The 14867-nt window shown below is 46.4% G+C and overlaps 2 protein-coding genes across 4 annotated transcripts in view; one reads left to right on the forward strand and one right to left on the reverse strand.

The window, feature by feature from the left end:
* Positions 1 to 14867, reverse strand: part of LOC142152281 (N-acyl-phosphatidylethanolamine-hydrolyzing phospholipase D-like) — a 386092-nt gene that overhangs the window by 294607 nt on the left and 76618 nt on the right. The gene's annotated exons all lie outside the window — the stretch shown is intronic.
* LOC142152282 (armadillo repeat-containing protein 10-like) overlaps positions 1 to 14867 on the forward strand; it is a 54170-nt gene that overhangs the window by 782 nt on the left and 38521 nt on the right. For all 3 annotated transcript variants that reach the window (XM_075208751.1, XM_075208753.1, XM_075208752.1), the window contains exon 2: positions 1607 to 1749. In XM_075208751.1, coding sequence (XP_075064852.1) covers positions 1607 to 1749 — 143 coding nt within the window. The remainder of the gene's footprint in view (positions 1 to 1606; positions 1750 to 14867) is intronic.

Raw genomic sequence — 14867 nt, forward strand, 5'->3', positions numbered from 1 at the left:
GAAGCGGGGAGGACATATGTCACATTTCCTCTCTTGTCTTATTTCCCATCTTGATTACTTCAACCTTCTCCTCATAGGGCTTCCCCACTCCTATTTCGCCTACCTTCACTCTATTCTCTATGCTGCTGTGAGGCTTATCTTTCACTCACACCACTCATCCTGTCTCACCTCTCTGCCTTGCCCTTTACTGGTTCCTTTTACCCTACAGAATCCTCTTTAAACTCATCTCCCACTCCACTGCCCCTTATATGTCCATCCTCCCCTCCATCCACATACCCACCTGTTCCCTGTGCTCGGCCAATGACCGTCGCTTCTCCGCACTAATCACCTCATCCCACCAGGGGCGGATCCAGACTATTTCTATACCCCGGGCGATTTTAGGGGGGGCGATTTAGGCCCCGCCCCCTTTCTAATTTCTAAGGCTGCCGGCGGCTGCACAGTATGTGCAGGTCCGCTCGGCAGTGACAGTGTGCTGCCCCGCTGCTCTGATTGTGTTTAAAACACAATCGGAGCAGCCGGGCAGCACACTGTCACTGCTGAACGGACCTGCACAGTGTGCAGCCGCCGGCAGCAAGCCCCTGCTAGGGGGGGCGATCGTCCCCCCCCTGGATCCGCCACTGCATCCCACACCAGAATTCAAGACTTCTCCTGTGCTGCCCCCTCTACTGGAACTACCTCCCTCGCTCCATCAATCTGTCCCCTAATCTGAGCTCCTTCAAACAGTCACTCAAAACCCATCTGTTCCTCAAAGCCTACCCGCCATCCACCTAACCTTCTCCATCCTTGTTCTCTTCACCTCCTACTTCCCTGTTTGTGCTCCTCTTGTGCTTGATCCCCTCCACTGACTCCTCTCGTGCCTGCTGTCTGTTACCCCTCCCTTTAGTATGTAAGCTCCTACAAGCAACCTCATTTTTGTCTAAATGCCATTTCTTCTCCAACGTCACTGTACTTGCTATGCTTGGAGCTTTTGGAGTCTTGATTTTACTCGTCTGTACTGTACTGTACTGTTGTACCCTACATGGTCCACTGTTTGTGTTGTACTTTGTATTTTCTACGGCGTTGTAGAAACCTTGTGGCACCATATAAATAAAGAATAATAATAAATTGTGCAATACAACTATTCACACCCCCTCCCTCTCTTCAGGAAGGAGTGCTTTGGGCTTCATATCTGCTCCCACCACTGCTACTCCACGTGGGAAGGAACTCTGTGCCTTTCCCTGGTGGGATCACCAACACTTTGAATGCACAATGGTTAGCATAGCTGTCTCGCAGTGCTGGGGTCATGAGTTTGATTCGTACCTGGGCCCTATCTGTATGTAGTTTGCATGTTCTCCCCGTGTTTGCATCGGTTTCCTCTGGGAGGAACTGGACCACCTGCACTCCAAAAACTTACTGGTAGAAATAGAACCTAGTCTGTGCATGTGTGGTTAGGAAGTTGGATTCCTCTGTTTAGCCATTCATTGCTTAGGGTCATTATATTTGTCTGAGAACATAAGTAAATAAGAGTTCAGCATATGTCTGAAAGAACTGTGAATAATTATTTTTGCAATATTTTTGATTTAATATGCATGCCTATTTATGTTTATGTTTTTGGTTTTTTTTGTAGAATCAGAAAACAATGCACTGTCTGCAGGAAATCTGGAACCACACCACATAAAAACACTACTTCAAATTCTTTTAACCAACTCTGAAATTCAAGAGCGAGTCTTGGTTACTCTCTGTAACAGTGCAGCATTTTCTAAAAATCATGTAAGTAATAAATTGTCATGCATAATAATGTTCTCTTGAGAGAGCTAGATCCATTATTTAGATTTGTATGTTTAAAATGCCAAGTTGATAGAATATGGAAATGCTCCTTTTTAACATTCAAAAAGCAGGATTTTTAGACCTTTGTTAAATCATATTCTCTGAATCCATTTGGTAATGCTGTACCATAGGCTATAGAGCCTTAGTTAGGACATTGGCACTTTAATAATCTTAAAGCTATTTAAGTACTCCATCTTCTGTATCCCCATCCTGCTGGGGACTCTGTTATTTATCAAAACCAAGCTGAATATGTCAGAAACAGTTTTCATCCTACGGGGGGGGGGGGGGGGGGGCAGTGCACCATGAGGATGTCCCAAAGCTGCCCCATCTGGTGGGTATGCTTGTAGTGCACAGCATCTTCCAAACAAAACTGGCGGCCTTGGGCGCAAAACCATTGAACCTGTAAAATGTTAATGTATGAACTGAAGTCCACGTGACTGCACAGCCAAAATGCTGTGTCCTGCTGGCCAAGAAGCACTCGCTAATCTGGCAGAATAAAATTAGCCTATATGTAATAAGGAACGGGTTTCCCCGCTCCAGTGTAAGTGTGACTAATTACAGAAGTGATCCATCTAGCTATAAGCTGTTTCAATGTTGCCCAACCTCTTTTAGAAGAATAGCAGAGGACCAGACGATAATCCGTCTTCCTATCATCTAGTGTTCTTATGAAATATATGCTCTGATAACTTCAGTAAGTGAAAAGATCCCTCTTTGTCCGAGGACTGATTCTGATCCAATGCCAGAATCGTACTGTCCTGATTTAAGTGAAATATGGAAACCACTTTAGGCTGAAACAATGACTCTGTACCGAGAATGGCCCTATCCTTATGAAAAAAAAAAAAGATCTGCAAGTCTCCAGTTCCAAAACCCTTCCAGCTGTGGAAAGAAAACTATTCTATGTGAGAAACTTTAGATCCACTGAATCCAGTTTTTCAAAGAGGATCTGTTGTAACGCATTCCACACTAAATTTGAGTCCCAAGGGACTAATGGAGGACTGAATGGCGGTGTCAGTGCATCACCACTGTAAAAATATTTAAAAAATTTAAAGAAAAAAAAAAGTCTGTTCCTCCAGTGCTAACCTCTTCTGGAAGAAGTGGTGAGATCAGAACCTTGAGCAAACTCCATTTCAACCTATTACCCAAGCCATCCTGTAGGAACAGAAGGAGACGGCCCAACTGGAAAGAGGTTGTTGAAAACTTCCAATTTTCACACCAAAACCATAGATCTTCCAGAGTCTATGATTTCTTTTTCTGAAACAGGATTTCTGAACCTGAATAGGATTACTGCTGTTTTGTTTTTTGTTTTTTTTAAAAAGTCATGACTTTCCATTGCCACACTGTAAGGCCAATTGTGTTAATCTTTGATGGATAAATGGTCCTTGGGATAGCAGATCCTTCCTTGGGGAAGACACATTAAAAGACCCACAAACATTCACAAGTGTCTTGGCCAGTCCAGTGCCACCAACAGCACCCGGACCCCTTCTCTTTTTATCTCCATAGAGGTCAGAATTGCCACTGGTGGCAAACAATAAATCATTTGAAAATCTTGTGGGACAGTCATGGCATCTACAAGAAACTCCTGCGGGTTCTCAAACAAAAAAGATCCACCTTGTGGTTCAGCCGAGATGCCATCATATCTACATATGGCTGACCCAATCTACTGAGAAATGTAGTGATTAAGAGACCACACACTCTGGTACAGGGCACACCTGCTGACATATATGAACACTGCTGATATTGCCAGATCATTTTGTCTGCCCAGCGCATGATCCAGCGCATTGATAGAAAAGCTCTTTATGTTTTCCTGATGGCAAGGGCAGTTACTGTTTTGTTTTTGTTTTATTTTGTTTGTTTGTTTTTGGTTTTTTTTAACTCTTTAAATAAAGAGGAAACAATAGGAAAGATGCAATCAACACGTATGACATAAAAATATTAGTATTCAAGATGTCTCCTCAGTGTTTTATACTTTTATATCGTGGGGGTGAGGGGAGCGGGAAAGAGGAAGGAGGGATGGGAGGTAGAAAGGTACAAATACTGTTAACAATATCGTTGATAAGTAAATAAGCGAACTTGGAACATTGCTAGGAAAAGCTAGGCCACACTGTTACATGGGCTACCAAAAAGAAAACTAGCATACAGACATTACTCACCAGCAGAACACCATATCCAGCCTGGGGGGTTCGGAGGCGGCCCAAGAGCTATATTCCATCAGCGGGAGGGGGAGCCATACTGGAAAGGCAGCTACGGCTTTCTAGTAAATACCACGGGGTCCACACCTTGTCGAAATTATGATTTATCATGAAGGTAGCACGTTGTACTCTCCATGCTTGCGACATGTACTATGTAGGACCGTAATTCCTGCATAGAGGGAGCCCTGGGGTTTTTCCAGTGTTTTGCTATTAGGAATTTAGCAGCTGCCAAGATGTGGGAGATAAGCTTTTTAGAAGGTGAACTTTCATCAGGTATAGGGCGAGAGAGAAGGAATGACCAAGGGTCCTTATTGATCTGTTGTTCTGACACAGAGTTTATAAGTGTAAGAACCATGTTCCAGAAAGGAACTATGCGAGGGCAGGTCCACCATATATGTAGCATCGTACCTCTCTGGCCACATTCCCTCCAGCAGCTCGGAGTGGCCGTAGGAAACATTCGAGACAGCTTATCAGGAGTATAGTACCACCTATAGTACACTTTGTAGGCTGTTTCCTCAATTAATGTAGAGATCGAGCTCTTGGCAATCCCCTCCCTGGTCTCCTCCCAGCATGACTCATCTGGGGGAGGTCCCAGGTCATTTTCCCATTCCCGCTCATGTCAAAAGTATAGTCTATGAGCCAATTATAATCTGGGAGATCATCCCTTTAGTGAGAGGGGAATGTAGACACATATACTCAAAGGAGGTCGGGGCCCGGAGAACGTCCTGGGGGGGCATAGACATGGCGAAGTGTCGGACCTGGAAGTACTCAAAAAAAAAAAAAGCGGATGGAACAGTTCAAAACTATGATGAAGTTCCGACATAGAAGCCCTAGTTTGATTGACTGCCAGGTCCGAAACCACCCGTATTCCCGCCCTTATCCAATGTTTAAACTCCTGTGTTGAGTTGCCAGGAGGGAAGTGTGGGTTGCCCCAGAGAGGAGTCAGAGGTGAGAGAGGGGAGGACAATTTATATTTGACCCGGCATGAGTCCCAAAGCGACAGGCAGAATTTAAGAGATTGAAGAGAGGAGGCCGCTGGTGGTCTATCTATATTAGCCAAACCCCAGAGCAATGCCATAGAGGGGGTCCCAACATAGTGGGCCTCCAGATCCACCCATGCTATGGACTGGTAAGGGGCATAGGTTACCGCCACCTGGGTCAGATGGGATGCCAAATAATAAAATTTAATGTCTGGAAAACCCCTGCCTCCCCGAGCCCTGGGCTTTTTGAGCACTGCTACCGAGACTCTAGGGGGCTTGGCACGCCATATAAACTTTAGGAAGGAGGAATGCAAATCTCTAAACACAGAGTCGGGAACCCTCACCGGAAGAGTCTGAAAAAGATATAGAAGCTTAGGGACCAAGTTCATCTTAATAGCGATGATCCTCCCCAGCCACGATAGGATATAGCTCTTCCAAGTCTCCAGGTCCTGTTTGATTTTTGACAGAAGGGGGGGGGGGGGAGTTTTCCCGATACAATCTATCATAGGTCGAGGTGATATAAACTCCAAGATATTTGATCTTATTCGCCTGCCAGCGTAGTGCGAAATTAGTCTGTAAACTGGTCCTAACGGAAGGGGAAGCATGGAGGAGCATGGTCTCTAATTTAACAAAATTAATTTTATAGCCAGAGAGGAGGCCGTATTCATCCATAAGGTTATATAAGGCGGGTAGAGACTCCTGAGGATTCGTCAGAGAGAGAAGTATGTCATCTGCGAAAAGAGAAACCTTGAAATCCCGCGGTCCCACTGTCACACCTGAGATCAATGCCGTCTGTCTGATCATTGCCGCCAAGGGCTCTATCACTATTGCAAAGATTAAGGGCGAAAGGGGGCAGCCCTGCCTCGTCTCGTTGGAGAGGGAGAGAGGGTCAGATAGAGATCCGTTCACCAGGACCCTAGCTGAGGGACAGTTATAGAGGGCAGATACCCCGGTCAAAAATTCAGCCGAGAAGCCGTACGCCTTCAGAGCAAGGGTCATAAGATCCCAAGAAATTCGGTCGAACGCCTTCTCGGCATCCAGTGAGATCGGCCGGGAGGCGTCTTTGGTAAAATGATTTGAACAAGGTTTATCGCGCGGCGAGTATTAACCCTAGCCTGGCGACCCGGGATGAAACCCACCTGATCATAGTGGATTAGATCTGGAAGGACTCCATTCAAGAGGGTGGCCAGGATCTTTGCATATATCTTAATGTCAACATTAAGAAGGGAGATGGGACGGTAACTTGCACAGTCGCTAGGGTCTTTCCCCTCCTTATGTATGACTACAATATGCGCCTCTAACACCGATTTGGGGAAGGGATCTCCATGCAAGACAGCATTGAACAGGGAGCGGAGATGGGGAACCAGAGTCTGGGAAAATCTTTTATAGTAGGCTGCGGAGAAGCCATCAAGCCCCGGGGCCTTGGAGGTCTTTTGGGCCTTGATAACTGCCAGTATTTGCTCCGATGTAATCTCCTCATTTAGTTGCTGAGGTAGGCTACTGGAAAGGGTAGGGAGATTCGCTTGCCTCAAAAAAGCTGCTATAGTATCTGCAGGTGGAGCACTCCCGGGATTTAGGGCATCCAAATTATACAATGTAGAATAAAATTTTTGAAACTCGCGCCCTTTCTGGTCAGGACAATAGATGGAAGAGCCAGAAAGAAACTTCAGGGCCAAGACGTTGTTTTGAGATCTCTGAGCACTCAGACGGGTGGGTAGTATTCTGTCAGCTTTATCTCCCTTCTCATAGAATGTCTGCCTCAGCCGTTTCAGGGCCAAGGCAGTGGACTCAGAGAGAAGGAGGTTCAAATCCAATCTCGCCTTTAGAAGTTTGGTCAGTACCTCTTCATCTGGGGATAATTTATGCTGTCTCTCCAGGGTCTGGAGTTGAATAGTTAATGACGCACGTTTGGAAATGGCCAACTTCTTATGGCGTGAGGCCATGCTAATAAGATGGCCCCGCACTACTGCCTTATGGGCTTCCCAGAGGGCCATGGGGGAAGTATCGGGGAGGTCATTAAAAAGAAAATACTCCTCAAGAAGGGTCCGGAGCTCTAAGGTAAGTGGCTGATCATGGAGAATGGAGTCATTAATACGCCACGTAGCAGGGCGAGGGCGGGGTACTATGTCTGAGAGATCGGCTGATATAGAAGAGTGGTCAGACCAAACCATCGGGTGTATATGGGCCGCCCTGAGCTTTAATGACAGATTGTGGCTGAGGAAGACCATGTCTATTCGTGAATAGGTACCATGAACCAGAGAGTAAAATGTATAATCTCGGGATGAGGGTTCCCTAAGCCTCCAGGAGTCAAAGAGGAGATGATGGGAGAGAAGGGACACCAAGGCCTTAGATTTACGGGACTCCGAGCCACTGACGGGGGGAAGCAAAGTGGACGATCTGTCTATAGTATCATCTACTACGACATTAAAGTCCCCTGCCATAATCACTTCTCCCTGGCGCACCTGAGAGAGCAAGGAGTCTAGGGCAACAAGAAATTAACGCTGGTTTTGATTTGGGCCATACACGTTAACTAAGGTGCATAAAGTATTATTGAGTTTACCCACTAGGATTAGAAATCGACCATCAGGGTCAGAATGAGATGTCAAAAGCTCAAATGTCACATGGGATGCAAAAAGTGTAGCTACTCCTCGTTTTTTCTGTCTGGGGTCGCAAGCATGGAAAGCAGAAGGGTACCGTTTAGACTTCAGTTCTGGATGTGAATGACGGGTAAACTGTGTCTCCTGAAGAAAAACTATATCTGCTCTATGTTGTTTAAGTGTGAGGTAAAGTGTTGTGAGCTTTTGTGGGCTGTTCAATCCTTTAACGTTCAATGAGAAGATCCTAAGAGCCATCAGGAGGTGAAGACAGGGCCGCCTAAGGTCCCCCAGCGAGGACCGGTCGCACTGCAAGAGAAAAAAAGAACAGTTCCACGTTAACACAGTTGCAATAAAAATAAAAGTATGAAGAAGTGCCTGAGGTAAAAAGGGATAGGAAGGAGAGGAGAAGGAAAAAAGGGATGCAGGGTAGTGGACAGGGCCAGCATGTGGGGGCACACCTGGTCCATGATGCCGGCCAGGAAAGGTACGGGGCAGTGCCAGTGGCAAGGGAGGGCCGGGCAAGGGCAATATACCCATAATGGGAACGTGGCCAGGAATACGAACACTGAAAAGACCTGGGAGTACCAGCCGTAGAATGTGGACACCCACATTACTTCCCAGCCAGGGTCAAAAAATTCAATATAGCAAGCTAGGTGGAAAAGGAATGTCGTGAGGGAAGGAAATCAAACCACTACCCAAAGTCAGTGAAACTGCCAAACAGTGATAAAGAGAATGCGCTAAGGGCAGTAGGTAAGTAGCATACTGAAACAATTAGAAAACAATACAATAAAGTAATCACATAGAGAGTAAGTAAGAAAACCGTTTAACCCAACAACTGGGGCCAATGGCCCCTAACTCCTCCCAATCTACATGAGAAAAACCGAAAAGCAGCGGTCAGTCATGCAGAGGGGAGGTATACGAAACAGGGTGGTTTCTGAAACAAAAAGAAAACAAGAAAACACAGTGAGAAAATATCAAGGCGGTGGAACAGCAACAGATGGTTTAGCGGTTCTTGTCACAGTCGACCATTCTGTAGTTAGAAGTTTCCGGGAGGCAGAAGTGGATCTCAGAGAGCTGGACAACGGTCCCGATGTCGCCGGGTGGGGAAGAGAGGCCGGGGCCGGGAGACCCAGAGTCCCAAGGAGTTGAACTGCTTCCTCCAATGAACGAGCCGAATGAAGCTTGTTATGATGCCAGACCAAAATGCGGAACGGAAAGCCCCATCGATAGCGAATGTTATTGTCCCTGAGGATAGATGTCACCGGCTTCAATTCACGCCTCTTGAGGAGCGTAAGCGGAGCAATGTCCTGAAAAATTTGCAGAGAGGCATCCTCAAACGAAATTGAGTCAGTCTTGCAAGATTCCCGCAGGATCGCTTCCTTGGTAGTATAATAGTTACACCGAAGGATGACATCTCGGGGTTGGGAGGGTTCTTGAGACCGAGGACGAAGGGCTCTGTGGGCCCTGTCCAGAAGAAGCTGATCTTCTAGAGTAGCAGGAGCTAGGCTGGCAAAAGGTCTTTTAAGATATTGATCTAGGAGGGATTGATCCACCTCAGGGATGCCTCTGATACGCAGGTTATTACGCCTAGCCCTGTTCTCTTGATCCTCTTGTTCCTCCTGCATATGAAGCATATCTTGTTGCAAACGTTGGATGTCAGTCACCGTGTCCCGGTGAGAGGAGGCAGCTTCATCCATTTTGGTTTCCAAATGGTCCGACCTATTCCCGAGGTCTTGGACCTCTGCCCTTAGCGAGCTAATAGCTTTTTGCACTTCTGTTTGGACCGCCTGTACTGATTTCCTTGTCTCCTTAACCTCCCGGAACAAAGATTGTAGATCCTTGCGGGTCAATGGCGAGGAGTCAGAATCGTCAGAGTCAGAATGGGCTTCCCGGTGTAAAGAGGAGGTGCTTGGGGTCTTTGCCTCCGTAAACGTAAACTTCTTGAGGCTCTGAGGGAGATCCGATCCACCCATCTTCCTGCCCCCCTTCGGCATGGTATACTCGAGGAGTCAGTCACCAATAGATCAAACAGGAGGGGCTGTTGTGAGGGTTTCTGTGTTTAGATTAGAAAAGTAGACATCCCCACGACTTTCCAAGCGAGAATCCTGGCGCAGGGGCCATGCGGAGTGTCGTAACTTACTCCATATCGCGGTTTAAATTACAGCAGAACTATGGCCAGCCAGGTAGAAGTCCAAACCCTTCCGTTTGCGAGTATAAGGCGAGGTGTCCGGGGAACGCCACGCCAGACGGGCCCACACCTCTCCCGCATGGGTCGCGATGCGGCCGGAGGTTCCTCCGGCAGCCACAGAAACACCCCTGCCTCCCAGCTGTAATAAGGGTAAGCAGGGGGCTGGCATTTAGGGCAAAATCTCCTACACTGGAAAGTTTTTCCAGGCTCGCTATCCGGAGCTCCTAAAAACGTGCCCATATAGTATGGCTTCCTGGCCACGCCCCCCTTTTTGTTTTGTTTTTAAATCAAGTAAAATTTGGCTAGTATAACAAACTAAAACCCACGCTGGGGCATAAGCAGTGCCAAATAATTATAAATAACACAATCAAAATGCATTATAGCTCAGAATATATAGACAGACTATGCAAATTGCATAAAATACAAGATACAGTGAGGCAATATTGACAGAAGTTACAAAACACTGACCTTAATAGCAAAGGCGGCTGGGTGTCTGCCCCGAACACTCCACTAGGAAAGCTCCACCTCCCTCAATCCTTCTGTAACATATGGGGGACGTTCTCCATCTTTACCAAATCTTTTCATATTTATCAACTTTGTTCCTACTGGTGTACATGAATCTCTCATGGCCTACTGTGTCATTAACAAGATCAATCCAACTTCTCATAGTCGGGCCTCCCGACGCCATCCACTTCCTAGCGATGACCACTTTCGCCAGCATAAGTATCGTATTAATGAGCAATCTATTAAGCTTATGGATGTTTTTGTCCAAACCAAATATACATAATCTTGGTGACACGCCCACCTCCAACTGATTTTATACAAACCCCCACCTCTCTCCAGAAGTAAAAAACCAACGGGACTCCCAAAGCAAATATTAGAAATCTCCGGCGCTAATAGGTAACACAATGGACATACAATTTATAAAATAGAACATCAGATGCAGTGAATCAAATAGAGGGAGTGCAAATCCTCTAATAAGTAGACATATGAACCAAAAAAGACTGATTGCGCATGAGATGTTCTAATCAAAGTGAAAAATTATAAAGATGAACATACAAAGACTCAATATATAATTGTACCTATGTTTACTCCAGCAACAAATAAATACAATACATAAAATAAATAAAATCAATATTCACATGAGAAAATAGACAGGCTCATCAAGACCTGTGTATGTGAGAGTTCCAACAGGTGTCTCAATATAAAAAAAGGCCTGGATACTTTCATAAATCAGCGTATCAGTATGACCAAAAGAGTAATAGCTCTGTATAAGGATATAGATAGAAAAAGCTCTATTTCACCAGATTCCGGCTATTAGATTAAAAGTCAAATTCCCACAAGTGAGGCGGTACATGTAATCAGATGTGTGGCTCCATAGTATCAGCTGTAAAGTGATGTATTAGCAGTGGAGCGTAGATATAACAAAACTTCTTCCGCTGTAAGTGGTATTCATTCAGCCGATAATTTGTCAAACTGGTAAATAAATAGACTATCCAAAGCTTACCCGCTAAAGGGAATGTAAGTCTGAGACCCCGTCATGCCACACAGGCGGCTCAAACGGCTTGAGGCTCCACGATGTATCTTGTGTGGTGCGCACCACCAAAATCTGTCCGGACTGATACACGGATAGTTGAAGAAAAAGTCCTGTTGAGGACACGATATACGTAATGCCTCTAGACACAATGTATCAGATGTCTTCACGATAGATGAGGCTGGGTAGAGCCAATGCTCATTAGTGGATACTCCTTGGAATAGAGAATAACAAAACAGCACAGTGACGCGTTTCGTGTGTCCAAGCAGACTTTTTCAATACTCCCAAAGCATATGCCAAAAATTCCCCCTCACGCTCCCACACTTAGGACACAGAACCACCTGACCCCCGCTAAGTTTAGAGAGCCAAAGAGGAGTAAAATACACTTATCGCTAATTTGCCCAAGATCACCCTCCCACCGGCGCCGGAGTTCTGGCAAGCCACTCACACCAGATCCATCCAACAACAATGAATACAAAGTCGAAATTTGCCGCCTCAGGCCCAAACTTGACAGCTGCACCCTCAAAGGATCTGCATTATAACTCGGGCAGCTTCCCGAAATTGCGAGGCCAAAGCATGTCTTAACTGCAGATACCTGTAAAAGTAATCTAGGTAGCTCATATAATTCCCGTAATTGCTCAAAAGAATGCAGTATCCCATTCTCATACAGTTGGCCAATATGTACTATATTATAAATGTGCCAGGCTCCAGCTCCCTCCATCCTAACCAGTTCACCAAAATCCCGATTATCCCAAAGTGGAGTACATCGATCCCAAACCAATTCACCCCCAATCCGAGATGAGAATCGCCACACCTTCATGGCTTGTATCAATAAAGGAGGATCACCCCCAGACCTATCAGCTAGAAGAAACTGCACCCGTAGATGTTTAGAACCTGTCCCAGAGACTAGAAAATCATGTAGATCCACACCCATCCGCGACCGGAACCATACCTCAATATGTGCCAACTGAAAAGCAAAGTAATAGAACCGCAAATTCGGCAGAGCCCGACCCCCGGGAACGATATAAAGTAGTGAGCTTGATTCTTGCTCTCTTGCCCGCCCACACCAAAGAGGCTACGAGACGCTCAACAGAACGGAATATACTATGAGGGATATAAATCGGCTATTGCTGCAAAACATACAGAAATTTTAGCTGAATTATAATTTTAACCAAATCTATTCTACCAGTGACCGTTACTGGCACCTGTTTCCACACCCCAACCCGGCTCTTAAGATAGTCAATCTGAGGCTGGACATTACGCTTACCCATATCACTAGAAATCCAAATACTTAAATACCGGAGTCCATTTGAGGGGCGTCTGCAAAACTTGTCCCATAGGACAAGTACCCTTAATCGGAGTCACACTGGATTTGTCCTAGTTGATCAAAATCCCCGCGTACCTACCAAAAACCGTGACCACGCGGAAAAGCATAGGTATGACAGTAAAAAGTAGCATATCATCTGCATAAAGGGCAATCGTGCCCGTCCTGCAGCCCATCCTAAATCCAGTAATATCTGACTGCATCCTAACAGCACATGCCAGTGGCTCTATGGCCAAGGCAAAGAGAGTGGGGGACAGAGGGCACCCCTGTCTTGTACCTCTGCCCATGACAGACTGACGAGACACGAAGCCGTTTACACAGACTCTAGCTGTAGGGCAAGAATACAGCAATCGCACCCACTGAACGAAAACCGGCCCAAACCCAAATTTCAGTAGCACCTCCCACAGGTACCTCCACTCCACAGAATCAAAGGGACATCTAGGGACACCACCACCGCCTCTTCCTCCGCAGGGTGGGGCAACTGCAGATGACAAAAAAGCCTACGCAAATTTATAGCCGTAGATTTTCCCGGCATAAAACCAGTTTGATCAGAGTGCACAATCTCACCAATCACCCGACTCAAATGCGACACTAACATTTTTGCCAATATTTTAATATCCGTTGTCAATAGTGATATAGGTCTGTATGATTCCGGGAACAAGGGGTCCTTTCCCGTTTTGGGAATAAGAACTATAAGAGCTTCAGACACAGGCGGAGACACTGACCCCAAATCTCTAAGACTTGTAAACATTTCTTGCAAGCGAGGCACAAAAAAACCCATATGCTTCTTATACATCTCTATAGGAATCACGTCTATGCCCGGAGCCCTGCCATTTGGAAACGAGGGTATCGCAGCTACAATCTCCTCATCAGTGATTGACAAATCCAGACTTTTTCTACTATCTGCGCTTAGCTCAGGCAAGGAAACCGCCTGTCACGGGCACTAGGAGTCTTTACCCAGGTATCACAAGATGATGGACTTACCAGAGCAGTATAGATGGTAATATGGTACTCTGGTAGCGGGGTGATCACGGAACAGGAGACAGCAGATGGTAAGAGAATGCTCGAGGAAAGTCTATGACTAGCAGCACTGGTAATAGGTAAATAACTGTACACGAGGAACTGGATGGACAAGGGAACGTGAGGATAGTCAGTGGTCTGCGGATAGCAAGTTGTACCACTGCTATAGTGAGGAGGAATGTCCAGGAGTAACAAGGAGGTGATGAGAGTCAGCGGTCTGCGTATAGCAAGTTGTACCACTGTCTGGGTGAAGGAATGGAATCCAGGTGAAGGTATCCGGGGAGTCAGTGGTCTGCGTTAGCAAGTTGTACCACTGCTATGTGGAGGATCCTGTGTCACCAGTTCCCAGTAAACAGGGAACAGTGGTCTGCCTCTAGCAAGTTGTACCACTGAAATATATATGTGAGGGGGAGCACGAGGAGATAAATGCAATGCAGAGTATACACGGGCACACTGAACTTGATCCCACGATGATATGCACAAAATGATAATAACTGAACAGCACTGCACAAATATACACAGTCACAAGAACTATCCAGGCTAAAAGGAATCACAGTCAATGATAGCAATAGTCTCAGTGGATAGGAAACTCCGGAGGAGAGCAACTCAGTCCAGCTAGATATGCAATACACCAGCACAGTCAATGAGAAGTATGCATACCGTGGTTCAGGAGAGCAGGCTGTCAGTAAGAGGTGCAGGGATACCTGAACAGCTGGAGGCCGGCAGGATGAGAAGTCCCAGGAGGGTGGAAGCGGTAACCAAGTAGGTGCAGCGCACGGTAGGTAGACCAGCAAGGATGTAAACAATACTCAGGAAGCAGTAGTATATAGAACTGGACACCTAGAGAACACGGGAGAGTTGAGGCGGTCTAGCTGAGATGAAAGCAGTGGAGCGTTGACCCGATGCAGACAGGCGAGTTGACACAAATGGGAACACTGTAGAAGCACGGGAACAGCGGCTCGGCTGGCGGCAGACACGATGAGTACTGGAGAGTTGCAATGAGCAGGACTCTGAAGAAACACGGAGGCAGCGGATAGGAATCAGCTGTGCAGTCACGATGAAACGGGAGAGTTGAGGTGAGCAGGATACTGTAGAAGCACTGAGGCAGCGGATAGGAATCAGCTGGTGCAGTCACGATGAAACACGGGAGAGTTTAGGTGAACAGGATACTGTAGAAGCACGGAGGCAGCGGATAGGAATCAGCTGGTGCAGTCACGATGAAACACGGG

Source organism: Mixophyes fleayi, chromosome 4 (genome assembly GCF_038048845.1).
Source record: "Mixophyes fleayi isolate aMixFle1 chromosome 4, aMixFle1.hap1, whole genome shotgun sequence".
Taxonomy (NCBI): domain Eukaryota; kingdom Metazoa; phylum Chordata; class Amphibia; order Anura; family Limnodynastidae; genus Mixophyes; species Mixophyes fleayi.